Here is a 26110-nt window from a genome sequence, read left to right on the forward strand (position 1 = left end):
TTAACTTACATTTGCGGAAAGGAGCGGAAACATCATAATTGGCTCGCTTCGAGTAACTACTATTATATATGGAGACATTATTTTTAACGTTCGACGTTTAGTTGGCTCATAGGTTTCGTCCAGTATTAGAAGCTTGTCCACATTATTCACATTTATATTGGGCGTAAAGTTAATATTAATGATCAACTGAGGCACACAAGTCCAGTCCTCATTGGTGTTATTCGGGCACATTAGTAGTATGGCATTTAAATTGCTTGAAACAAAAGAGTCGGCACCATTATTAGCTATTATTGAGTCAGGTCCTACAATAAAAAGTAATATTACAAACGTTTGGAACATATTTTATATAGTAATAAATTAAAATGGAATTGATAAATTTAAATTAAATTTCTGATTAAAATGTCAAAGTATTGAAGTACTTTTTATGTTAATCATAAGTTGTAATTCGAATCGGTTGCTTTGAATGTTAACAGTTTTAACTGTGTAAAGCTTTTGGCGCGTAAACAAGACGTTACTTTATTATTTAATCCTCACAACAAATAAATATGCGCATATATGTTAATTCACACATACCTATATACATATGAGCATATGTACATACATATGTATGTGTATGAGTAAGAAAAAGCTTTTTCTTGCTTAAGTTTCCACAGGAAGCTTATCGAGCTTTTGCGAACTATTGTGATAGTACACTGAGTATGTGAAAGGAAACAAAATATAATATTATTTAAAACGGCACAATTTATTTTCATATTTTGTAAGTTTAAGTTTAAAGAATATATTACAATTTTTTTGAAGTGCTGAATTTAAGAAAAAGTAGTAGTACGTATACGTAATGCATCGAATAAAAATATAAATGTATCTCAAGTACTTCAATACAAACATACATACTTACATTTGAGATGTTTTTGTGAAGATATGTATATTTATTGATTAAACGCTTCTAAATTATTCAATTCCCAATGTGATGTACGTCGACTTTAATTGAAATACTCGTACTTTAGCTAAATATTAGCAATAAGGAATATATTTTAATCGAAATCTGTTGCAAAGCAAAGCGAGAGAGTGAAAAACATGACAGCTGAGTTTAATACGCGTAACACTTTTCGCAAAAATGGTCCTGCCGGGTTAGGCAACAACAATGCTCGCAATGTGATTACGAGTACCTCGGCGAATCCCTCCGGCGGAAGCAGCGCATCGTTGCTGCAAAAACAGCTGTCATTCAAAACGCCCATTTGCTCGAACCAATTTGGCAAAGCCGATGAGGTTGAAATTATTGAGAGCTCCAACTCGGACAATTTGGGTGGAAGATATAATAAGGTAAGCATGAGACCCACTCAGGCTTTAAGAAGTGCTTTCAGCAATCAGACCATGATTATTTTCAGAACAACATAATTGGCTGGATATGCTGTGCTCCCTGCATATGGTTGCGAACATCTGCCGCAGTTCACAAAGTGGCGATAACATCCGCAACCCTGTTGGTGACAACCCTGCTGGTGGCTTCGCCGATCTTATTTTTAATTAGTACAGCACCCTCTCCTTTACCGAGGGATTGCTATATGGAGGGTGATGGATGTTCGCCCACGAGCTCGTCTCCTTCAGAATGCACGGAAGCCATTTGTGAGACAGTGTCGTCCAATATTCTGGCCAGACTCAATTGGAATAAGGATCCTTGCTCGGAATTCAAGAAGTTCAGTTGCTGGCGCAGCAGTCTTAATAAAAATATAACGAATCAGATCGAAATGGGCAATTCACAGAAATCAGTTGATATTCAAATGCAGTGTAAGTACAAATCATTATTTATTCAAGCTCTTTTCTTATAATAAAATTCGTTTATTTTGTTTAGTACTTTTGCAGAGCTCCAGCATGAATGGAACTTTTCAGAAACTGCATAGCTTATTCGAAAGTTGTTTAAAGCTGACCATAAATTCAACAGCGATACACCGCGTATTTAATAGCTTAGGAGGTTACTTAACGGTTGGCACCGTAGGTCCTTCATCCATTGCACCGCTCGCAGCCAAAATATATGATCTTGGCCCAAGTCCACTAGTTGATATATATTATGATCTCAGTTACGGCAGAAGACCGCATGTTCTTCTCATCATTAGCGGACCAAGTACGTCGTCTATCATCCTGGAGGTATGTATAATATATGTAATATATTATTGAAAGTATTCCATAATTCTTATTTTTCTTCTAGAATAAAATTCGATGGATGAGTCCTAAAGCACCTCCGAATCGACTACGGCAAGGAGTCCCAAAGTTATTACCAGATTTAATTGATCAGTTTCTACCAAATTATTTATCTTATGCTCAACGAATCGCTGAGAAAGATACCATACTCGAGTTTGTAAAGGATCTCAATAAGGTAAGCATGTTGAATTTGTAATCTTAGTTTTAATAAAATGGAAAAATATTAATATTAATCCCAATTTCGTTGCATTATTATAGATGCAAGTCGAGCAATCGCGTCGTGGATTTTGGGATAGCTCTGTCTTGTATAATATATCCAGTTTGCAATCCATGTATCCAGTGGTGTGTATATAACTAAAATATTTTAATATTTTTTATTATATCTATCTAATAATTATTTGTTTCTTAGTTAAACTGGACTCTTCTTATTCCCAAAGACTGGAGTGGGCCTATAGTTGTAAGAAATGCCGATTATCTTAGAGCTTTACAAGCATTTCTAACCAAATATCCATCTCGAGTTGCGCACAACTCAATGCTATTATTAAGTGCACTTGAAATTTTACCAAAAGATTATCCAAATCCAGAGGTATGCACCCGATCGACAATGTGGGCTTTGCCTGAACTTGCATCGGCTTTATATATTGCTCAACACTCTTCGGAGGATTCTAAGGACATTATAAAACGGGTAGGTCAATTTACGAAGTTAAATAAATAACAATAATATTTTTAAAGATCTTAATTTCTAGGCGGATATTATATTCAAATCACTGAAAGCTCATTTAAAGAGGGCTCCGTCCTTGAAAGGAGCTGCACTCGTTAAACTATCGGCCTTAAAAATACAATCCCAAACATGGGAAGGATTTACAAATCTAACAATATTGAAGCAATCACAGGAGTCCCTTCAAATAAGCCCAGATAGTTGGCTTGAAAATATTTTAGAGATATATAAAAGAAATAAATTAGTACCAAATTCGATTAATATGGACTCTAGCTCCCACGACGCGTAAGTCAAATTGATAGAAATTTTAAATTATTACTCACTCTCATCTTAAATTTTAGATGGGCCTATCCTATAGTATCGACCATATTTTACGATACTTTAAGCCATTCAATTGGTCGGTAGAACTTCGTTTTATTTTTGCATTTAAACATAATATTAACACAGTTTTCTTTGCCTTTACAGTGGTTCCTTTGTCGGTTATATCCATACCATATTTTAACGCACGATTGCCACCATATTTGCATTATGCCTCAATTGGCGTTTCTATTGCCAAAGAGATATTAAGATCAATAACGAAAAACTTTGATGACAAGGCAATGCGCTGTGTCCCACATTCTGTTAATATATTTTCAAACTTTAGCCGAATGGATATTCTAATACATTCTGGAGGAATGCAGATCTCATACCACTCAATGCTTTCTCTGACCGGTCCCATCAAGGGCATGGCACGTCTCCCGGGATTGAACTTAACACCAACTCAAATCTTTTTCCTAGTCTCTGCTCAAGAACTCTGTGCTGAATCAAACTATATGGGAATTGACACAAGCGCTTCCGAGTTCGACAACATGTTAGTTTTAAAGGTATTTATTTGTCACTTGAATCTTGATTAATTAATTTATTTTTCAGATTGGGTTGGCTCATTGCCCAAGGCGGTAGCGCGACTGAAGTTTTCAAATGTCCATCGGGGTCTATGATCAATATACAGAAAACCTGCAATGTTCTTTAAATGTAATTTGTAGTAAAGTACAAAATAAACTAGTGACATTTTACCGAATTTGTTTTGTTTAATTTAGAATCGGATCATAACCCAAAACAACCATCTGTCGTGACACAAATTTCTAACAAATATTATTAATAACTTTAACTGATGGTAGCGACTTCGGAAAGTAACAAATGCAAATTTAATGATTTGTTTGTAAAAATTGTAAAGCCAAATAACTAATCATTTTCTACATATTATTATTACAAATAACATTATTTTGTAACAATTTAAATATTTGTAGCATGATTAAAAGTTAAAATCTAACTCGTTTCAATCATTTTTCTTTTTGGGTAGAGGTCCTACAGAGATTAGTCAGCTTTTCTGAATGCTGTATTTATAATTTTATCTTTAAGTAAAATTTTTTAACCAATTTTATTGATCGTACTTACCATTATCTAAAGACTATTATTATGTAAAATTACATTAATAAGATAAAAAGAAAACGAACTTAAAAAGGAACTGATTTATTCACGTTTTAAATTTTTGTAATATAAATAAACATAATATAATAAACACGCAACGTATAGTCTCTGTATTCAAAGTACATCAAACATTTCTTGATATTAATAACAAATAAAATGACATAAAATAAAACAATACCTGTAAAAAATTAACAATACTGTAACACATCAGATATTTGTAACAAAACCAGAGTTAAAATGTGCATAAGCATATAAATTAAATGTTCTATTTGGCTTCATATTTGCTATTTATCCTTGCATGCCCATGAGTTCTCTGTTATTTCTTATCCGCAATTATTTGCATGTTTTCACATTTTATTAGACTTTAAATAAATATATATATAATATTAAGATAATAATGCTACAGATCAAGCGTTATCGGCAGATAAATTACTTAGACTATGACTATAAGATTGAGGTAATAATACGAATAAATATAGACTTTAAATGTTGCGCAGACAAGTATTGTGAGGAATAAAATGTATAACTAAAAGTCCGTAGGATTACAAATTATCTCTTGTATTTGAATAGATAAAACACGCATATCCAATCGATTGCGCACTTTCAATACCATATTTTTGTGACTCTGAATCTATTCGAACCAAAATCAGTTGCGGATAGTATTTTATAAGGCACACTATGTTTAAAATTTGCTTAATGTACAACCGCATGTTTTTTCGTTGATGATCGAATTATTAAAATTGTGTTAAGAACTATAGTTTTCAAAATGAGTTATTGCTTAAAAAGCATTTCAGCAAATGTATGTGTGTATTTTATATTCAGATTAATTTTAATAAAAACTGGGCTACTTAATCACAAAGTTGTTATAGGAACCATCAATCGAAAAATGAGTTTTTTTTATGAAAAGCTTGTTACTTTGCAAAATTCAAGCCCAAAATTTGACAGCCCAAATATAGCTTTTTAATCACTACACTCTCAACGCCCAAGATATAAGAAAAATACTTGTTTTGCTTAAATAAAACTAAAAATAATTATAGATATCTCAAAGACTTTAAACGTATGCTTAGATTTTCAAAGTTATAGTCGTAGAGAAATAGTCTTTTGTTGTACTTTATTTATAAGCCCATCCTGAATGCGAGTAATTTTGATGTCAAAAGTAGATTATTGAAAAAATTTTAGTTTATCTTAAGCTAAAAAGTTGTAGAAAATTGTTCTTATTTGGAATCTCTTGTGCTTCTTGACCTTAATGATATATCATGTACATTTTCACAATTTTTATCGCAGCTTTTAAAGTACCCATCATACTTGCTAACTTCTCTTGATACCCCAAAAGATGATACCATTGCTGGGAGAGCTCTTAGAAAACCATGTAAGCCGGACGGAATGGGGGGCGTGGGTGGCACTGACAGTCCACATCGGTTATATAAAAACGGCATGATTCCAGTAATGTTTGTATGATGAGTGAGGACTGCCTCTAAGTCTGATTCCTGAGCGTGCATTAAAAATAAACTGTAGGCATTGGTTGGTATCATTCCAAAATGGTCAAATGAATCTATATATGATTCTGTATCTCTTTTGTAAAGTTCGAGAAAATCTCCCAACAATTTCGCTACCATTGCTGATCGAGCCTTGCTTATGTTTTGCGAATTTCGGAATAAAACTGGTGGTTTTACCCCTCCACCATACTTAGTTAAAAACTTAATTATTATTTTTTCATGACTATCTTTGGGATCTTGGGTTAATCGACGTAGAACCGATTCTAAATATAAACTAAAGGTCTGACGCGCTTGAAAGTGTGTCAATGTTGATCCACTTCCAATTTTCTTCAGCATCTGCTTACGAAGTCTTCTACCTTCCTCCTCACATTTCTCAACGATTTGCTTTTTTAGGAAGGGAATTTCTGAGTCCGTTTCTAAAGCTCGTTCATACTGCTTAATACGGTTTTCCTGAGAATTATCGTCCTTAGAAGATCGCTGGCCCATGCAGAATAGATTTGAATGCAACATTTGATTATAATTGTGTTGGTTAACCAATGCTTGGAATGTTTGACCTTGGACGTTTGGTGTGGATATTGGAATGCCATTTGCTGGATCCAAAAAATTTCCATATCGTTGCATTGTGTCATCAGTTGGAAATATTCGAACAAAACCACCACGTCTAGTATACTGCAAGCGGGCACTACGCAAAATACGTTGTTCCTCTTGTGTTAATGGAATCACAGGTTTCTTTTTTGATTTTGTCGATCGAAGTGTGGTGCTGGATTCTGTTGTATCAATTTGCCTTTGACAGCTCGAGCTACGAAGTCGCGACGATTTACTATCGTAATGGGTTCTCATTTCCGGAGTGTACGCCGGGATGCCCACACAAGTTAGTAGGTCCGTAACAAGACAGGCCTTTACTTTAGTATCTAGTGGGCTGTCTACACCCATTGATGGCGAAAGATTTACTTCTAATAACCATGGTTTAAGCGTATTATCGATGAGAATATCGAAACCGTACAGTTCAAAACAGTTATTCACATTAGGTACGAACATTCTGCACGCGGAAATAATTGTTTGGGCACAGGCAAGAACCGCCTTAATTATTAAATCTTCAATATTCAACATTAATAAATGAGTGTCGCATCCCTGGAGTTTGAGATGTCTTAAGAGTGCTGATAAGGTCCACTTATGACCCACGTCTTCGTCTTGGGCATCCGATGATCGTATGTAATCGGAATGATACTTGTTAATGCTATAGTTACAAAGGTGCATACAAGGATTCCACAAGTTGTCAGCGTTTCTATCGTATCTAACAGTGGCCAATCTGACAATACCTTCCTCATACAGATAAATAATAAGAGGGTCAAACGATGTTACCAACACATAAACTCTCAAGTCACACTTATGACCATCAATACAAAGCGGGTCCACAATATATTTCGATACTAAAACTTGTTCATCCTGTGGTATCTGGTCTGGCTGCAATCGAAATTACTTTTATTATACTTATTTTTATTGCTATAAAAGTTGATTTTACCGATTTCACAATAAAAATTCCACGTCCTCTGCTAGAAGCGGCTGGTTTAACAATCCAAGGACCTCGTTGCTTGTTATGGGCAAATATTAGATCTCGAGACTCAAGAGGCAGAATAAAAGACTGCGGCACAATATCAAAATGTTTCATTCCCCGCAGATGCTGCATTCGTTCAATGTTTTTGTAAAGTCGATCCTTTCGGGTTAGTTCATAAGACCTAAAATAAATAAATCAGGTTTAAATGAGCTTTTTTGCTTGCACGTTTTTTGCTTACCTGGGAAAATGGTTAACGCGTTGATATAATGACAAATTACGAAGCGTGTCTAGTTTCATATGAACACCAGTCCACAGCAAATTGAAGTTTGAGTCACCTTGAACTTCGGTTAAGCCATGAACATTGAATATTTTTCTTAACAATTTCGTTTCAGTCTGAATAAACTTATACGTTATTTTTAAGTGATGCGCGGGCATATTGATACCACATTCGTTGTCTTCCTCGCTAAATCCCTCATGATCTTCTTCGCTCGTGTTGATCTCTGTGTTAGATTGAGATGCTGCAGATGGGGAGTCATAGCCACTTTCCTTATTTAAATTAACTTCGATTTCGATGATTGAAGAGTTTTTACTCTTCTGGGGTTTTCTGGACTTCTTTTCGTTGTACTGAACAGTTTCATCTCCATCACTTGAAACCGAAGCATCACTTGAAGAAAATGCATCTAGTGTCTTTCTTATTGGATTCCGACGATCAAAATTAATAATTTCTTTACACTTTAAAGATTTTTCAACTGCCACATATAACTTTCCTCGACTTGAATAATTTTGTTGCGTGTTACTAATTGCTGGCGATGAAGAGCATTTGACAATTAATTCGTTTGGAGTGGACAAGGTAACTTGGCTATCTGCAGTCTTCAGCTCCCTTTCTTCGGTTGGTGTTAAAAGTAATGTCTTTCTTGTCTTTGGATTTAATATATTGGTGCGGAACACTAATACTGCCTCACGCGAACCAATTTTTCCACTGGTAACCCAGTCATCCTGGCTTAAATATTTAAAACACCTTTCGCTAAAATGAACCACAAAAAAAGATTGTTGTCAAAGATTGACAAAGAAATTAGAAAGATTGTAATGATTATAGACATCGACGACGACAGTTTTATTCAGTAAAAATAGGTAAAGAAATGGTTTAGAAAATTATTCCCCTGTGCTTTAAATTAACATGGAAAATACTTATTTCAAGCACAATTGGCTATAATAATTTGGAAAATAACTTACGTAGAATTAATGTGTGAAGATGCAGGCATGGCAAGTTCTGTAATAATGAAAAATATATTTATTAAAATTAATATGATCATAGATCTTATGAATTATACAAAAAAAAATGTATAGTATTCTCTTAATATACATAAATTTACACTTACTATATATTGATAGTATCAATTAAATTAAGGGAAAACCAGTGTAATCAGCCGTCAAAAAAGCACGACAAATATTCAAGAATTAACTATTTTCATTACTAAATGCAAGCGAAACAAAATCAGTAGAAATGGCAGGATTGTATTCATTTATGTAATTCTTTGATCAGCTTGTAGTAGTCTAAGCTGTCTATTGCCAGCGGTCGCTTATATGGAGGACTGCAAATGTGACTTTAGAAAGCTGTGTCCTCTTTCCAAAGTACTGTAAATGCGATGATTCTGTAGCCTGACAAGCCGAAAAAGATTATCGGAAACAGGCGCTTAACATTCAGAGCATGATGTCATTCTGCTTGCACCGTAGTCCTTTCAAGAATCGATGCCGTATATACAACAAATATAATTGTCTTACCTGCTAAAAACAGAAACGAGCGATCGCCTGCCCTTTATTTACATTTGCACATTTTACTGGGTGTTATTAATCTTATTGATATTTAATATGATTTCTAAGTAATTCACACACTTTATTCAACAAGTAGAATTTACTTCGCTGTATATAACTGATTTCGTACTCATCAGCGGTATAAATTCGACTTTTAATTCAGAAGATTCAAGTCAATTTACGACCGGTAGTAAATTAAATCAAAAGCTTATAAAACGTTAAAGTTATTCCAGCTGATGAGTAAGTAATTAGTTAAGAATACAGTGTAAAGTCAAATTATGGTATGACAAAAAGAAGAAACCTTATAAATTAGTTTAACATTGTTTTAAATATAGTTGTTTGAAAATATTATTTATTGTTTAATCTAAGTGGTTATATATTATAATGTAGCAATTAAATTTATCAAAAACATTTCATTTAAAGCAGTTCTTATTCAAATTGTAAATAATATGTAGGATTACATATCACATTTTCCATTTTATGCATGTAAGTAAAGATATTTTTTAAACATAAGTAAATAAAAATCGGAATTCATTACAAAGTATATTTGTTTAGGTTTAAGATTAAGTGCATTAAAATCTAAACCAATTCGCACATCATTGCATCCAGGGAGGCTTCTCTCCAGTGTTACCATCAGTCGGGCCAAAAGAATAAGATCTGTCAATATATGAGGATGACGGGTTCCTATTTCTTGTAAACTGTGCACTGTCAAATAGATGGCCATCGTGTTGGTTGAATTGCGGCTCCTGCCCGCTGCTGGTGTAGTCCATATCATTTGTATTTTGATTATAATTTGTATTATTATTGCGAGCCATATTTGCAGAGAAGTAATTGGAACTAGTTTTCATGTTATATAAATTGCTGGTCATATTAGAGTTCATGAATGGTCTCTGATTTGAAAATGTACGACGATCAACGGCGGTGTTGTGATTAGGATTATACGATTGTTGATTTCGATTTTGTGCAGTAAAGTTATTATTGGTACTTTCGGAGAACTCCATCTCATTTGGGGCTTTAGTTTGCTTGAAAATCAAATTTGAAGATGAATTATTGACCAAGTTACTGGCAGGCCGAGTAGTGGAAGGTGTCTCCTGTTGTTTTTTTTGTTCAATTAAAGAATAAACTTGAATAATTTGCTTAAGCTGTTCTTGGTTAATACTTGTTTTGCCCTGTGAGATCAACGATGAAGCCAGTTTGGTAACAAGATCTGATTTGTCGAATGCTTTGTTGGATGAATTGGAGTTTGACTTCTGAGATGTTCCATGATATGAGCTCGCTTTCAACTGATCTACAGCCGTACTTCCTACTGGATCCACGTCTCTGCTGGTATGTTGTGCCCTAATTTTGGAGGCATACGCAAGCAAGGACTCGGTGTCATTAACTGCTTTTTTAAGAGCACGCTCTTGGTTAGAGTCTAAAATTTTTGAAATTATAAGACCTGTGAATTTTTCCTTTGCCGTTTCTAGGATGTCACAATTTTCGCTTGTAAGAATTAATTGATCGATTTTATTTGGATGTACCTTAGACACCTGCAGTGCTTTAGCCAACAATTCCGTAATATTGGGACCCAAACTTCCCAAATAATTCTCCAGAGCAGTCAGAAGTCGAAGGACGTGAATAACATTAACCTCTTCCAAGCTCTCATGAAGTTTTGTCGGATTTTCGTTGGCATTTTTCTGTTGTGTTTTCTTTGGGCTCTCGGGCTCCGAAATATCATCAGAGATGTTAACATGGTATTTTGGGTTTTCCAATTCAGTATTGGTCATTGGCAAACACAGTCTTTCTCGGCACTTTATTTTAATATTCTCCACATCTTGATTATAGAGTTCTTCCAAACGAGCATTAAAAAATAAAATCCATTCGTTTTGAAAATTGTAAGATCGGTGATTAATGCCAGCAGCAATAAGTTCATCTTTGCGTCGCTTCCAAAACTTTTGCCACTCATCCTTATAATTAGGATGTTGTTCGGGATCGGATTTATATAGGTCAAACGTTGTATTTAACTCGCGTATACTCTGATCAACCATATGTCGATAAGCCTGCCAAATGTCGCCATCTCGTAGAGGAGATATGGATCTGCGCTCTATATTCCATTGCGATATCAATACAGGCGTTGTCCGGTTTCGCTTTCGATCAGTTGAATTCGATCTAGATCGGTCCCGTTTGGAAACTTTTCGAGATGGATTTCGATGGCGGTTAGGTTGAGCATGACGCGTATCTCTTAAAAAATTTTCAACCATTCGTTTGTGTGTTTCATCATCAACGGTTTCAATGTTGTGCAAATAGTTGGTATTTACTGGTACAGCTGGGCGATAATTATTAACAGCATGATGATTTGAATACCTATTACTAGAAGCGTTGAAGGGATTAAATGGAACCACTTTATTAACCACATTTAAATTATTGGCCGGCTGATCGGTTGTCCGAGTTGCGTTTTCAATTAATACATCCACTTCAGTTGAATCAATAACATGGATAAATGTTGGGCCAAGAGCTTCAGATGCATGTCTGCGATTGAAAGCGGTTGAAATTAGGCTTTTTTTGTTCTTTGTAAACCAGCGCTCATAACAAAGATATGAGTTCTCCCGACCGTGATGTGTTTCAATGGCTTTTGCTAGTTTATTTAAAATAGGAGTCAATATCTTGTGTACTTGATGCTCCGGCACTTCGGAAACATACTGTTTGTACTGCCGGATAGCTGTAGGAAAATGCTCTTCGCAATATTTTAAACGATGAGTGTTGCTAAGGAGATGATTGTGCATTGATAACTCATCTGTGGTAATATTACATAAGGTGCATAGAAATCTCGGATCTTTATCACTTATACTTTTAACAATTTTTAAAACGTACTCAACACCTAATAGTCCCAGGACGTCCGTCATATGCGATGAAGATTCAAAAGTGGGACTTACTGGAATTGTGCCATCAGATGCGCTAGTTGTGACAACCTTTTCTATAACGTTGGTATTTTCATTAGATTTGTCCTTTTTGCGAATGTTTATTTCAATTTCTTTTGAAGGAGATTCTGGTACAGAGACAACATCGTCATCATCAACGTCAACGGTCATTTTATCAACTTCCGGAGGTGCTTGGCTAATTAACTTTGATATAGGAACACAGGATATTTTTCTCACAGATGCTGCTGCTTTTGACAGAGGGTTTATCACAACATTCGAGTGCGATGAAGGTTTTAGCAAGTTCACTGTAATAGTTTTAGTTTTCGTTTCTTTTTGCGGAAATTTTTCCACATTGCAATGATCAGATAATTCCTCTGCAACATTTGTTGGTAAATTGGAGGTTTTCGACTTTGCATCTATTTCGTTCACTGAAGAAGTCAAAGATTTTGAAGTTGGAGTGATACTGCTAACCATGGTATTGTTTTTCGAATTAGTTGCCGTTGAATTATTTGCCTCTTGATTTTTATTTGGTGTTTTAATTGCATCATTGGATATCTCAGGTGTCTTTGGATTTGATACTAATTCTTTTTTGGATGCTTCAACAACTACCTTAGGCTTTGATACCAGTCTACTTTTTGGTGCTTCTGTTTTAGGTTTTAATACTAACTCCTTATTAGTTGCTTCAACTGTTGTCTTGAGTGTTGATATCAAATCATTTTTAGGTGCTTCAACTGTTGTCTTAGGTGTTGATATCAAATCTTGTATAGGTGCTTCGTCAGGGATATTTGGCTTCGATACCAAATCAATTTTAGGTGCAATATTTTTCTTGGTGATTATTGTCTCGGCATCTGCTTTTGTTTCCATTTTGTTCGGTACTGTCTTAGTTACAATTTGATTTAAATTAGGTGCAACTTGTTTTTTTTTACTTTGCTGCACAGTGGAGATTGAAATATTGTTCGAAGTAACTACTTCTGCTTTTGTGTTTTTTATAGAAGAAGGTGTCTTGACTATTATTTTAGGTTCTGTTGTCAATTGTGCGATTGGGCTTTTCTCAATTTGACTTGTTTCTCCATATCCTTTGGGAAGACGGATTTGTTTTACTGTGTTCATCTTCAGAATATGTTTCTTGCCCATAAGATGACTAAACAAGTTCTTCTCCGAGGACTGAGAAACTTGGCAAACATTACATGAATACAACCTCTTTTGTGGATTCGTGCAGGATACCATATTCTCCCACTTATTGACGTTGACAAATCGAAATTCGAGAACCATGACCTCTTTCATTGACAATGTTGATAGTAACACTGGAAAATCAGTGCTATCAAATACATCTTTATTTTTCTGCATTTTGGCCATCTTGAATATTAAGCGATATCAAACATTAAAAAAACTAGCGTCACTTCTGCATATGGTCGTTTTTTATGTATAATTTATATATCTTTTGTGTAGTATATTGATTGATACAAATATTATTTTTTGGTTTTAATTTTCAGACATTTTGTTGCTATAAATTGAAGGAAAAATACTTTTATATAAAATTAAAACAATCAATTAAAATAACACATAGTAATAATACTTTTTCAAATATCTATTTATTTTTGGGAAAGGGATAGCTCGTGTCAAATTTTATGAAGTTGTCACGGAAAAGCACTGGGTAATAGAGAATCGGAGGAAATACTTCTATTAAGTACTTTTAAAATTATTCTACATTCTTAGTGTATTAATTTAATTGATTATTGTTTTCTGCAACTTGAAATCTGAAGTACATAACTTCTTATTATAAGTTCACACACTTAATAAATTATCCATTTGTAAAAGAAATCAATTCTCAAATGAGACATTTATATAAATAGTACATAGTATTGTATTGTATTGTCTTAACTTTTAAGATAAAACGTATTCTTTAAAGACCAGAAATTTATACAACTGTAATTTCAATTATTATTAATCCCATTTCAATCCATACCATAAATAAACTTCTAAACTGAGAGACTCATTTGCATAGAAACAGGAGAGCACAATTTTATATCAAGTTCAATATCAACGATTCTCACATTTCATAACATTACAAAACTGGGAGTTCTAAAATGGGTGCAAACGAATGAACATTACCAAGGGAATAGACCATGTCAGTGACATGTTTGGGAAAACGTCACAGCGAGACAGATGGTCAAGAGAGTCCTGTACGCCTCTCTCAACATTTGAATGACTCTTGAGACATTATAAATGAAAATATGGCTGTACTATGAATTCTTATATCCTATATGTAAGTGTATGCATATATCACATACATACGTACATTGCTATTTTAAGGGAGTAGTATGTACTCCATATTGAGTATTTACTGCTGACAAAGCTTCTTAAGTTACACATGAACATACATTTGTATATTTGAATATTGCTGACACAATGTGTGTCAAGGAAGCAATCGAAAGTGTTGCTTCCCACAAAAGTGGCAATGTTATTACATATATACACACATACATACATACACATGTGCTTGGAGTACTACATACCTAACAATGTTGCTACGCATCGTAGTCGTATGATATTCTTAATGTTAATGGTTAGAAACGCATAAACCATGAGGTCATGCGAGCATTGATTTTTTGTCATCACATGTACAAAACAAATGTGTACTTGTTTATATACATGTAAATACATACACTGCACTACTTCTGGTTTTAAAATAATTCAAACTGACAATTGTACAATTTGCAAACTAATTTACCGGCATTAGTTACAAAGTATATATTGCAGTTAGTGTGCTAGACCTAGAATCTGCATTGAAGACTAGAATAAATAAATATTAATAATGTTTTTTACATAATAATCTGCATACACTATACAAATACTTATTTATATACACACATATGTTTCATTAATCTATATATAAATAAATAAACAATCATTAACACATTCATTGGCATATTTATGCATATTGTACATAGATACGTACTTAACTTTTTCCCCTCCTTGTGTCCACACACTTAAACAAATGCAGAATCGGCCACGCAATTGTTCAATATGTATTTCAATTTCCACAGAAATTAGCAATAACTTAAATTTGTTATTTGCACTAGGACGAAGACGGACTGAGAATTTCGATAACAACGACAGAAAATGAAAATGCAGCTGAAATTCACATAAATTTCAGTGATGGACAAAGTAATTCAGGGCTGAACAAATGAGCTTATCGATATATGGCTTAATTGATATAGTTAATCGATTCGAGATAAATTCACTAGGAATCACAAGATTTCGAAATTAAGAATATTTCTTATAGTGTTTATACATATATTTTTTTTATTATATATGATATATGTGTATAGAATAATCCCCACATTTTTGTAAATATTAAATAGATATTGTACGAAGAAGGCGAAGATATTGTTGTAAGAAGGACATATGTACAACAAATACATCAGGTAGTATATAATTAAAACATATATCGTCAAGGATCTGCAGTAACCAGAGATAGACCACAGCGAAAATATTTATGTAAATAAATAATTTGATTAAACACCTCAGAAACGGGTATACTGTAAATATACCGTAATTTTCAACAAAACTTGTCAAAAATAAACAATAGTATGGGTTGGATTACAAATATGAAAGCCAAGCTAAATATAATGATATAAGACTTCATCTTTACCTTAAGCTGGGTATGGACATAAAAAAACTGTGCGCTAAATGTGAAATCCATATTAAAAAAAAAACAGTGACGAAAGTAGCTATATGTAGTTATATGAATTTGACGTTTAGCGCACAGCTTTTTTTCGAAGTCTATACCCAGCTTTAAAAACAAACACAATACAAAACTATTATGAAGAACACAATTTTTTGTTTCATTCCAGCGTTCCAGAATCTCTACAACAGTTGAGAAATTCAAAGTTTCGATAAATTGTTCGATTATCAAAACCGTTCACTCAAACCAGTTCAGTTCGACAAAGCTTTTTACTGGAATTACGAATGAAGTCTGCGAAGCAAATTTAATCTTTCAATAACGTTGTCATCTTAAAAAGAATCCCTTTTTTGTTATAATTTTTATAAAATGGAGAATTCCGGCAACAATCGTTATGAGCTCTTATTTATGGATGAAGATGCTAATGCAGCAGTTATTCAAAATAAGGTTCCCGAAGTAGCCGGCAAAAAGAAGACTGATGAAAAAAAGCCTCAGTCCAACATTAATAAAACTGAAAAGGAGAATAAGTCAAGCGTGTTAAACAAAAACAACGCTAAGGCAAAGGTTGCAGCTTTGGGACAAAAGGCAAATGGTACAAAAACTGCGATAACAAATGGAGTAAAGGAAACGCGTCCAAGACAAAATACTCGTAATCATCCAGCGGAAAACAATCATGTTAATGCGCCAGAATACAACAATGAGCTTCCAAAACGCACAATTCGAGATCGTGATATTAAGGGGCCGCCTTCTCGTTTCCGCAACAACGAGAAATTTGGTAAACGAGAATTTGACCGTCAATCGGGGTCCGATAAAACAGGTAAACATATACATACATACATACTCTACATACATTTTGTCAAACATGTGCGTCTTTGCATATACAGTAAGTCAAATAGTTGGTGTGACAAAGTATAAAATTCGCACATTTTTGAATTTTAAGTAGTTGTTAAATTCAATGAATCTCGTTATTTGATGTATTTATCTTGTTTCAATTGTTCTAACCTTAAACATTTATAATACAAAAAAAAGTGTTAATTTTTGTTAAATCAATTACTTGAATAACTGTATGTAGTTGCGTATAAAAAATTCACTTTAGTTATAATCTGTAGTGACTATTGACTGTCTCCACTAAATATTTGTTTATGCTTGCACAAACAGTGCATTACAAAAAACTACGTTCGACAATTAATATTTTATTGGAACATGTGAAGCTGATTATCAGCTTTTGGTTACCGATTGCCATTAAATTGTCAGATTTCACATTAATAAAACACGATAGAACTAGAGAATTATCCAATTTTTTCTGTATTCATAATTTACTAAATCTGGGCTTTTTAATTCTTATCGCATTAGGTATAAAGTCTGTTGATAAACGTGATGGCGCTGGTGCCCACAACTGGGGATCTGCAAAGCAGGACATTGAGGATCTTAAGGCAGGCGCACCAGCTCCGACCACAGACAAAGACGACTCGGCAAATGAACAGGCTGGCGGAGATGTTACCAATACTGTGGAGGAGGACGACTCGAAGCAGATGACTCTGGATGAGTGGAAGGCACTTCAGGACCAACGTACTAAACCCAACTACAATTTGCGCAAGGCTGGCGAAGGCGAGGAAAACGTTGAATGGAAAAAGATGGTTGTTTTGGGCAAAAAGAAGGATTTGGATATTGAGGATGAATTGGAATACGATCCGTCAATGTATCCGCAGCGCGTTGGACGTGTTCAGCGCATCATGGACATTCAGTTCAATTTCAATGATGGTCGCAAATCAGGTTTCCGTAAGGGAGGACAACGTGGTCCGCCACGTGGAGGTCCTCGCCCGGAGTCCGGACCAAGCAATGGGTTTGACAAAGCCGCATCCTATAAGATTGGGGAGAAGCGTCGCTCCGGATCGAAGCCATTGAAGGTCGACGATGAAGCTCAATTTCCCACTCTTTCCTAAACAGCATTAGCAAGTTTTTTTTATAAAGTTGATAAAAAAAAATATTTCTAAGTAATTCATATAAAGGAGAGTTTATCAAGCTGCTTGACATTCAAAAAATATGTAATTTACATAACAAATCAGCTTTCCACACTCATAATTCTTAGAATCATACGATTATATTTTGAATTCTTTACGGCATTTATGCATTTAAAAAAAGCTATTGGAAATAGTTCAAAATGTTGAAACAAATATACGTCATTTATATACTTAATGGCCACTTCTCTTACTTCAATTAATTATATACATGTGGAGTAACCCTATTTTGATTCTAAAATATAGACCAGCTCCTTCCCATATTCGTACAAAATTTTTACAAGTGTATATATATTAGATAGATACCCTGTAATAAGCAAGATGATAACTGATTGATAACTGGAAATGGATAAATAAATCAAAATAATAAGAAATTGAAATGAATAATTGGATTGTACTTTATTAAATCAAAGTCTTCAGAACTATAAGATTAAAATATAAGGCTCCTGGGGAAGTATCTTATTAAAAAAATACTTTGGTTTAGAATTTCTTGGGTAAAACGTCTTTACTACTTCTGAGTAAAGTGCAAAAATATTCTAGTTTTTTAAAAAAATTAATGTCCATCGGAAAGTCACTTTAAAGACGTTTATGAAATTTTATTATTCAATTTCACTTTTAATCTTTACAATAAAATTATTTAGCTTATCCGACATATAAACTTTTTTCTTGTGCTTGTGAAGACCAAGTTCCGTCTCATCCGTTGGTAACTGGACCTAAAATAATAAATAAATGTTTATAGCTTACTATGAATTTAACCATTTGCTAGTGAGAAAGCAGAAAACTTACAAAATGTTTGTACTCTGGAGAACTGGATTCCAACAATAGAATTCTATTTTCAAGATCCTTTATGCGTTTGAACATATCGTTATTATCGGGTTTAATACCCATGTAATCTTCAATGTTCCTTAAACGCGAACATTGTAATGAATTGTTTTCAGAAGCTTCATTACAATTTCGAGGCGATGTCATTAGTTTATTGAGTTGCAGCGAATAATTTGGTCTCGTCTGTGGCCCACAATTGTTATTGGCTCGCCTTACTGTCATACACTTTTTAATATTTGAATAATACATCACATTGTATAACGTTACTTACCCTTTAAATGACCTTTTGATTGCTGTTGCTTGACAAGGAAACTCTGAGTTCGGGCACAAGAAATTTGATCAGTGGGATCCGGGGAGGTGTTGCCGTCGGGATTAGTAGCATCATTGGGGGGCTGTTTTTTGAAATCATTTATATTACATAAATTGATTTCATCCCGTTTCCTTTTTAAAAAACAATCAACCCGTCTGTTTAAGTCGCTGTCGTTAACTCGAATTTGGACCAATTTATCAGGAATATTATCTGACGATATAGTCTGATCGATTGGACAAGAAGAGAAATCGAAAGCCCTTAAGATTGAGTCGGAACATTCTACATTTGTTGTATATTAAAATAAGAATTATTGATATGTTAAAACTTTATATACAAATATTTTGTCATTTTTTTAAATTACATATGTACAAAGAGGCAAATTAAAGAAAATATAAATTAATCCTTACGAGGCCACTGGCACTCCTTATTTTCCTTCCACTCGCCGATTAGATCCTCTTCGTAGATTTCCTTTTTCCATATAGGCACACGTGATTTTAACTGATCTATTGCAAAACTAACAGATTCCAAGGCAGCAGCGCGGTGGGGGGACGAAGTGGCAATTACAACGCTTCCTTCGCGAACCGGAACTGTACCGAGTCTGTGATATATCGCAATGTGTTTAAGATTCGGCCAACGAGCTCGCAGCTCAGAGCAGATTTTATTCATTTCCTTAAGAGCCATGTTTTCGTATGCTTCATATTCCAAAGATATTACCTATAAAACAAAACAAATAATGTGATATTTATAATTCTGTATAAATAATCAAGTTACATAAATTCATTTGCCATTTAGTAATATCTTAAATAAATATTGATGTGCTAATACAATTTTGATTCACTGTAACCACTTGTTGCTGGTATGAGCTAGATTAGATTATGGCAGCCCTGTGCAACTAGGGGGGCATAGGCAACTGACAACTCATGTACATTAATGTTCCTTATGTTTACATACGCATTAGCAATACATAAATATGTTCATATATACGTACTTAACGATTACGATTAAATGCTTACTTTTTTCCCTTCAAAGGTGTCACGTGTTGTGCCCACAAAAACAGAGCAGGCTCCGCAACCATCGTCGATTATCAAATCATGAATTTGTTGGATGTCGATTTTGTCTTTCACTAGCTGTATGTAGTCCATTGCAATCTATTAGCCTCCACTTATGGGTGGTATTACAGCAATTTCGTCTCCTTGCTGTAAATGAATCTCTTCGTCCAAGTTATCAATGTAGTTTTCGTTGTGAGCTAGAATTAAAGACTGGCCAATCGTATGCAAGTCAAAGCGATCTATTAGCTGTTTAAGCAAATCCACTGCAATAACTACAGACTCAACAGCAAATACTGCACGGGAAGTTTTTGCTAGCTCACGACTTTTAGCAAAAAATAAGACGTTAATATCAACAACTCTCGAGCTCTTTTCTACGCTCATATTAGAATCGCAGCATTAATGCAAAACAGAACTTGGGTATCGAATCGTCCGGACTGAAACCGAAGGTTGCCCAACTAGTACAATTTTCCGATCTGGTTTGATTTTTTAACTTAAAAAAAGGTACATTTCCAAAAAAAGATATTCTAAATTCTTGTACCTTTTTTAAAATTTATTTTTTTTTTTATCTGGAAATTTTAAAATATTTGCAGGGGTCTTGTTAGAATTTTCTCAATTTTTAGAGTTTAATTTTCTAACTTCTCTTCCCGAGGGCTGACGAACTTTAAGCCTTCATTAAAATGTTTACCTTAATTTTGTCTAATTTCCAATTTTAAATTTTCATAAAATTTATTCATTTTGCTTTGAGTTTTTTGCGTTTTTAAATTTGCAATTTTTAGCAGTGATGCGCAATATCGACAAAATAAGTTCACTATCGATAACAAATATTAGTTCGTTCATCATCTTTATCTGTTATCGTCTATACGATAAAGATAGTCTTTTAGAGTTGTTATCGATGTTTTGATAACCTTTCTAAATTCACATTGGAAGAATTTTATTTAGGAAATATAATTTGTTTGTTTAAAATAGTTTTGCGAAAATCACGGTGAGTAGTTAAGAACTAGTGCTATGGGATACATATATATATATATATATATATATATAATTGAATTGTTGTATGTGGAAATAAATACTGCATTTCAGTTACCTGGTGAAATTATTCACATGTACGTATGTAATATACTTACATGCATAAGTATGTGTCAATCAGATACCTGCACCGGTGTCCACATCACTATAATGAGTGTACGACAAAACCGCCTTTAACCAGAATAATTTATATTAAATTAAAAAATATACAACATATCCTTTGCTTTCAACTACATGCATATTGTTAGTTACTTGAAAATTTGTATAAAACTGATTCTAAATTAGTTTAACTTGTATGCGTCAAGTGCTATAGCATAATATGCAATTGTAACTGTATAAATAAATATACTACGAAATATTTCTTTATTTTAGGTAAATCTGACAGCTGTGATACGTGTCGAAACTTACCATGAAAACACGCTTTAATTCTTACGATATCATATGTGGCGTAGCAGAGCTTCAAAGGTATTTTTATCAACATTCCAAAAAATTTATATTTGCAATATTGCAATTACAATTAATATATATATTTTTATATTATTACAGGCTAGTCGGCTATCGCGTCAATCAAATCTATGATATTGATAACAAGACATATCTTTTCCGGCTTCATGGAGGCGCATCATCCGAGAAGGTGACATTGCTGCTTGAGTCTGGAACACGGTTCCACACAACTGGATTTGAGTGGCCCAAAAATGTAGCACCCTCTGGCTTCAGCATGAAGCTAAGGAAACACTTGAAGAATAAGCGACTTGAGCAAATTAGTCAACTAGGCGGAGACAGAATCATTGATTTTCAATTTGGAACTGCAGACGCTGCCTATCATGTTCTATTGGAGCTCTATGATCGAGGAAATGTTATATTGACTGACTATGAGCAAACCATATTATACATTCTACGACCTCACACTGAAGGAGAGAGTGTACGCTTTGCAGTGCGTGAAAAATATCCCATGGACCGCGCCAAAAAGGAAAACAACGAATTGTCAGAGGATTCATTGCGTAAAATAATTGAAAGTGCAAAGCCTAGCGAGAATTTGAGGCGATTACTAATGCCAATCTTAGACTGTGGCCCAGCTGTAATTGAGCATATTCTAATTGAACACGGCTTGGAGAATCACGCCGTTAATGCTTCTGTTGATGATGGCCAAGATGATGATGGGAAAATCCAAGAAGAAGCACCAAAGAGTCAAAAAGCGAAAAAGAAAAATAAGTCGCGAAACCAACAAACAAACAATGCTGCAACCAAATCTTTTGATATGGAAACCGATCTTCCTACCTTATTGAAAGCGATAAAGGTTTGTTAACTGTTGTTATCTATGTAAACTGAATGATAGTTGTAATTTTTGTTTACAGACCGCGTACGATATCATTGAGATGGGAAGGAATAAAAGCTGTAAAGGTTATATAATGCAAGTTAAAGAAGAAAAACCAACGGATGACGAAAATGTGGAACATTTTTATAGAAATGTGGAGTTTCATCCGTACTTGTTCGCACAGCATAAAGGACAGCCATTGAAAGAGTATGAAACTTTCATGGAGGCAGTTGATGAGTTTTTCTCTACACAAGAATCGCAAAAGATTGATATGAAAACATTGCAACAAGAAAGAGAAGCCTTAAAAAAACTGTCGAACGTAAAGAAGGATCATTCAAAGCGATTGGAGGAACTCAATAAAGCTCAAGATGTTGATAAGAGAAAAGCTGAACTAATAACATGCAATCAGAGTTTAGTAGATAAAGCCATTTTGGCAGTTCAGTCGGCCATTGCTAGTCAATTGTCTTGGCCAGATATTCAGGAGCTGGTTAAAGAGGCCCAAGCTAATGGAGATATTGTAGCTAGTTCAATAAAACAACTTAAGTTGGAGATAAATCATATATCGTTACTTCTTAAAGATCCATATGATTCCGATTCAAATGATGAAAGTGACAATGATGCTGATAATAAAGAAAAATCTATGATTATAGACATTGATTTAGCTTTATCCGCCTGGGCGAATGCCCGACGATACTATGATTTAAAACGGTCAGCGGCTCAAAAGGAACAAAAGACCATCGACGCATCACAAAAGGCGCTTAAATCAGCTGAGCGTAAAACGCAGCAAACTCTCAAAGAAGTCCGCACTATATCAAATATAGCCAAGGCACGAAAGGTCTTTTGGTTCGAGAAGTTTTATTGGTTTGTTAGTTCCGAGAATTACTTGGTAATTGGAGGACGAGATGCGCAGCAGAACGAATTGATAGTTAAAAGGTAAGTAAAATAATTGCATTGTCCATATTTCATTATTAATCTTTCCAAACTACGAACTAGGTATATGCGACCCAAAGATATATATGTGCATGCTGACATTCAAGGAGCTTCCAGTGTTATAATCCGTAATTCAACGGGCGGAGAAATTCCCCCCAAAACGTTACTAGAAGCTGGCACTATGGCAATTTCATATAGCGTTGCTTGGGATGCAAAGGTTGTGACGAATGCATACTGGGTCAATAGTGACCAAGTGAGTAAAACCGCACCGACGGGAGAATATCTGGGTACTGGAAGTTTTATGATTCGTGGAAAAAAGAACTTTTTACCATCCTGCCATCTGATAATGGGCCTCAGTTTACTCTTTAAACTAGAAGATGGCTTTGTACAGCGTCATCAAGGAGAGCGAAAAATACGAAGCACTGAAGATGACATTGATGAGCCCAATGTTAAGCAAACAGAAGTGACATATGCGGAGATTGATTTAAGTGAATTAAATGATGCAAACGAAGTTGTGTCAAGTGGATTTCCAAACACCGAAGTTAAGGTTGAACATGATACTGGACGAATTACGGTCAAATCACAGTTGTCTAGTGAAAATCAAGAATCTGAAACTCTTGAGCACCAACAAGACATTGTGAAAAATGAAGAAGAAATTGCAATTATTGAAGCCGGACCCTCGCGTAAAAAGACTCAGGTATCAAAGAAACGTAGAGATGGTAAAGGCCGCTCCGATAAAACCGATATTGAAAAGGCGCAAGCAAGTTTGGCTGAAATAGAACCAATTAATTCTAATAAGCTTAAACGTGGCCAGAAGGGAAAATTAAAGAAGATGAAATTAAAATATAAGGATCAAGATGAAGAAGAGCGTAAAATACGAATGATGATACTTAAATCGTCGGGGAAAGACAAATTAATCGCGAATGAGGAAAAAGATGATGAAAAGTCCACTACCCAGAAAAAAGTACCCAATGTTGATAATAAAACTGGAGAATCCGTGCAAAAAAATCAAATTGAAATTGATGAAAACGATGATACTCCCATTGGCGTTGACGCCGACTTGCTTGATACTCTTACAGGTCAACCGCTTGAGGATGATGAGTTACTATTTGCAATTCCAGTAGTCGCTCCTTACCAAGCATTGCAACAATATAAGTAAGTCAGCCTCTTTTGAAACTTCTTATGTTCACATTTTAAATATTCGCACTTTCTTCGCAGATTCAAGGTAAAGCTGACACCAGGCACAGGTAAACGAGGCAAGGCGGCTAAATTGGCCGTAAACATGTTCTCAAAGGACAAAGCCTGCAATAGTAGAGAAAAGGATTTACTTAAAAGTATAAAGGAAGAAACTCTTGCAAGAAATATTCCTGGAAAAGTAAAAATTTCAGCACCACAATTACAAAAACTAAGAAAGTAAAAATTGAAAATTTAATTCAATAATGAATAACTTGTTTGCATATTAAAAATATTATATATTATTGTAAAATAAATGTTGATATTTTTAAATAATTTAGTCTTACTAGTTTCGACATTTCAGCCAGTTTAAATGGATACGAATGTTTAAATTAAGTAGTAAATGGGAATTACCGATCTTGTGGACTATTTATGTTTTATTTAATAAAATATGTATCAATATTAAAGGATTTTTGCTATACAAATTTCTAAGAATTTAATTTTCAAATCTTTTAGATAATGTAATATTAGTGCCCAAATTGTCATCGATTTATTGGTTAAATTTTCCATAGCTGCTGTCACTTTTAGCGCCATTTAAAGGTTGCATATGTGTGTTATCGAAAGCACGATAGTCCTTGTACGATAGACTAGCTTCGATACTTTCCGCGCAGACGCTTTACGAGCTTATCAATGTGGAACCCAAGTTTGCATGTATTTGTTTATTGAAGTTGTTCTGGTATGAAAATGGCGAGTTTTGTACGGTTTGCTACCAAGTCGCCCGTTTTGGTATTTGTGAGCTAAAAATAAGTATTTCTGCTCGCAATATGTCATATCGGGTCTAATTAACAGCAGCGAAGCTAAAAAGCATATTCTGCTGAGCGCGTGTTGTACGAGAATTGCAAAAAATCATACAGGATATAAAAGACTTTTTTGTAAGCTTATTGTGGATTGCGTGTTACAGATTTTTTCTTAGATTCGAATGTACTTATCTACATATCTATATGTTTGTATGTACGTACATATGTACATATATTGTATGTTTAAGTATGAATACTCATAATGATAATAAGTGCGTGAAAATAGTCAAAAGGACTTCTATGAAAATTTGTGCAATTTGTGTGAATCCTATGAATTAGTTAAATATTTTAAAGAGTGTATAAATTTTATATTTAACGCTAATGATTATTATAACATATATTTTACATCCATATAGATGTAGATATGTATGACATACCTAAATAACTAAGTGCATGACAACAACGTCCTTCAAGTTCCACTCAGTCATACGGACATGGTTGCTATGAGTGTAAGTATGCACATACATACATACATACATACGTACATTGGAACATACATACCTATGCTTACTGTAAATCTGTGCATACATATGCATATGTATGTAATCACGGTTTATTCTCAAATTAAATTAAGTTTTCAAGCGTTAAAACTTGTGGAATTTGACTCATTTCCCATCCGTAGGAATTGATTTTTCAAATTTGATAATAAGATATGAAATAACTTTGTATGAAGTATGATTTTAGTGACAACTAGGACTTCGCAATAAGTATTATTCATCCTTGTTTGTAGGATTATACAAATCCGCATGATATTTGTAACGTTTAAATACTTTTATTTTTGGCAGTT

General features: G+C 34.2%; 7 protein-coding genes across 10 annotated transcripts; 3 read left to right on the top strand and 4 right to left on the bottom strand.

The window, feature by feature from the left end:
* The first annotated feature begins 875 nt into the window (after nt 1-875).
* On the top strand, nt 876-3968 carry LOC117789878 (endothelin-converting enzyme homolog). Of its 2 annotated transcripts, XM_034629043.1 has the most exons (10): nt 943-1320; nt 1386-1782; nt 1847-2139; nt 2201-2368; nt 2452-2535; nt 2603-2878; nt 2940-3196; nt 3253-3308; nt 3377-3761; nt 3821-3968. In XM_034629043.1, the coding sequence occupies exons 1-10, from the start codon at nt 1075-1077 to the stop codon at nt 3918-3920; spliced, it is 2262 nt and encodes a 753-aa protein (XP_034484934.1). In that variant the 5' UTR covers nt 943-1074; the 3' UTR covers nt 3921-3968. The 2 variants fall into 2 exon arrangements, with proteins under 2 accessions (XP_034484935.1, XP_034484934.1); XM_034629044.1 differs by lacking the exons at nt 3253-3308; nt 3821-3968 and having other exon boundaries at nt 876-1320; nt 3377-3559.
* A 1473-nt stretch (nt 3969-5441) lies between these two features.
* LOC117789877 (tubulin polyglutamylase ttll-4) lies at nt 5442-15237 on the bottom strand. Its single transcript, XM_034629042.1, has 5 exons — nt 15098-15237; nt 8663-8699; nt 7668-8453; nt 7397-7610; nt 5442-7338 (listed from the first exon to the last, which is right to left on the bottom strand). The coding sequence occupies exons 2-5, from the start codon at nt 8689-8691 to the stop codon at nt 5593-5595; spliced, it is 2775 nt and encodes a 924-aa protein (XP_034484933.1). The 5' UTR covers nt 8692-8699; nt 15098-15237; the 3' UTR covers nt 5442-5592.
* LOC117789876 lies at nt 9723-15228 on the bottom strand. 3 transcript variants are annotated; one of them, XM_034629041.1, is made up of 3 exons: nt 15098-15228; nt 12868-13642; nt 9723-12783 (listed from the first exon to the last, which is right to left on the bottom strand). In XM_034629041.1, exons 2-3 carry the CDS (start codon nt 13492-13494, stop codon nt 9838-9840), a joined length of 3573 nt encoding a protein of 1190 aa, XP_034484932.1. In that variant the 5' UTR covers nt 13495-13642; nt 15098-15228; the 3' UTR covers nt 9723-9837. The 3 variants fall into 3 exon arrangements, with proteins under 3 accessions (XP_034484932.1, XP_034484931.1, XP_034484930.1); XM_034629040.1 differs by having other exon boundaries at nt 9723-12741; nt 12781-13642; XM_034629039.1 differs by having other exon boundaries at nt 9723-13642.
* An 842-nt stretch (nt 15238-16079) lies between the features above and the next one.
* Nucleotides 16080-18225, top strand: LOC117790978 (plasminogen activator inhibitor 1 RNA-binding protein). Its single transcript, XM_034630604.1, has 2 exons — nt 16080-16640; nt 17177-18225. The coding sequence occupies exons 1-2, from the start codon at nt 16193-16195 to the stop codon at nt 17764-17766; spliced, it is 1038 nt and encodes a 345-aa protein (XP_034486495.1). The 5' UTR covers nt 16080-16192; the 3' UTR covers nt 17767-18225.
* A 164-nt stretch (nt 18226-18389) lies between these two features.
* Nucleotides 18390-20151, bottom strand: LOC117792000 (molybdopterin synthase catalytic subunit). The gene is made up of 5 exons (XM_034631947.1): nt 19987-20151; nt 19381-19687; nt 18935-19252; nt 18628-18878; nt 18390-18554 (listed from the first exon to the last, which is right to left on the bottom strand). Exons 1-5 carry the CDS (start codon nt 20113-20115, stop codon nt 18441-18443), a joined length of 1119 nt encoding a protein of 372 aa, XP_034487838.1. The 5' UTR covers nt 20116-20151; the 3' UTR covers nt 18390-18440.
* Nucleotides 19996-20437, bottom strand: LOC117792001 (molybdopterin synthase sulfur carrier subunit). Its single transcript, XM_034631948.1, has one exon. It carries the CDS (start codon nt 20401-20403, stop codon nt 20125-20127), a length of 279 nt encoding a protein of 92 aa, XP_034487839.1. The 5' UTR covers nt 20404-20437; the 3' UTR covers nt 19996-20124.
* A 464-nt stretch (nt 20438-20901) lies between these two features.
* LOC117790406 (nuclear export mediator factor NEMF homolog) lies at nt 20902-24735 on the top strand. The gene is made up of 6 exons (XM_034629848.1): nt 20902-21004; nt 21421-21513; nt 21595-22345; nt 22404-23296; nt 23357-24448; nt 24512-24735. Exons 2-6 carry the CDS (start codon nt 21458-21460, stop codon nt 24708-24710), a joined length of 2991 nt encoding a protein of 996 aa, XP_034485739.1. The 5' UTR covers nt 20902-21004; nt 21421-21457; the 3' UTR covers nt 24711-24735.
* Nucleotides 24736-26110: the final 1375 nt, after the last annotated feature.

This window comes from Drosophila innubila (genome assembly GCF_004354385.1).
Source record: "Drosophila innubila isolate TH190305 chromosome 3R unlocalized genomic scaffold, UK_Dinn_1.0 2_E_3R, whole genome shotgun sequence".
Lineage (NCBI taxonomy): Eukaryota > Metazoa > Arthropoda > Insecta > Diptera > Drosophilidae > Drosophila > Drosophila innubila.

Bases quoted from the DNA above. Each gene is read 5' to 3' on its own strand.
- LOC117789878 (XM_034629043.1), top strand. From the start codon at position 1,075: ATGACAGCTGAGTTTAATACGCGTAACACTTTTCGCAAAAATGGTCCT. The intron at 1,321-1,385 runs GTAAGCATGAGA...GATTATTTTCAG, and splicing joins TGGGTGGAAGATATAATAAG to AACAACATAATTGGCTGGAT. The intron at 3,309-3,376 runs GTCGGTAGAACT...TTGCCTTTACAG, and splicing joins TACTTTAAGCCATTCAATTG to TGGTTCCTTTGTCGGTTATA.
- LOC117789877 (XM_034629042.1), bottom strand. From the start codon at position 8,691: ATGCCTGCATCTTCACACATTAATTCTAC. The intron at 7,611-7,667 runs GTAAGCAAAAAA...TATTTATTTTAG, and splicing joins CGCGTTAACCATTTTCCCAG to GTCTTATGAACTAACCCGAA. The intron at 7,339-7,396 runs GTAAAATCAACT...TTTCGATTGCAG, and splicing joins GAATTTTTATTGTGAAATCG to CCAGACCAGATACCACAGGA.
- LOC117789876 (XM_034629039.1), bottom strand. From the start codon at position 13,494: ATGGCCAAAATGCAGAAAAATAAAGATGTATTTGATAGCACTGATTTT.
- LOC117790978 (XM_034630604.1), top strand. From the start codon at position 16,193: ATGGAGAATTCCGGCAACAATCGTTATGAGCTCTTATTTATGGATGAA. The intron at 16,641-17,176 runs GTAAACATATAC...TTATCGCATTAG, and splicing joins ATCGGGGTCCGATAAAACAG to GTATAAAGTCTGTTGATAAA.
- LOC117792000 (XM_034631947.1), bottom strand. From the start codon at position 20,115: ATGGACTACATACAGCTAGTGAAAGACAAAATCGACATCCAACAAATT. The intron at 19,688-19,986 runs GTAAGCATTTAA...TTTGTTTTATAG, and splicing joins ACACCTTTGAAGGGAAAAAA to GTAATATCTTTGGAATATGA. The intron at 18,555-18,627 runs GTAAGTTTTCTG...TTATTATTTTAG, and splicing joins CTCCAGAGTACAAACATTTT to GTCCAGTTACCAACGGATGA.
- LOC117792001 (XM_034631948.1), bottom strand. From the start codon at position 20,403: ATGAGCGTAGAAAAGAGCTCGAGAGTTGTTGATATTAACGTCTTATTT.
- LOC117790406 (XM_034629848.1), top strand. From the start codon at position 21,458: ATGAAAACACGCTTTAATTCTTACGATATCATATGTGGCGTAGCAGAG. The intron at 21,514-21,594 runs GTATTTTTATCA...ATATTATTACAG, and splicing joins GGCGTAGCAGAGCTTCAAAG to GCTAGTCGGCTATCGCGTCA. The intron at 23,297-23,356 runs GTAAGTAAAATA...ACTACGAACTAG, and splicing joins AACGAATTGATAGTTAAAAG to GTATATGCGACCCAAAGATA.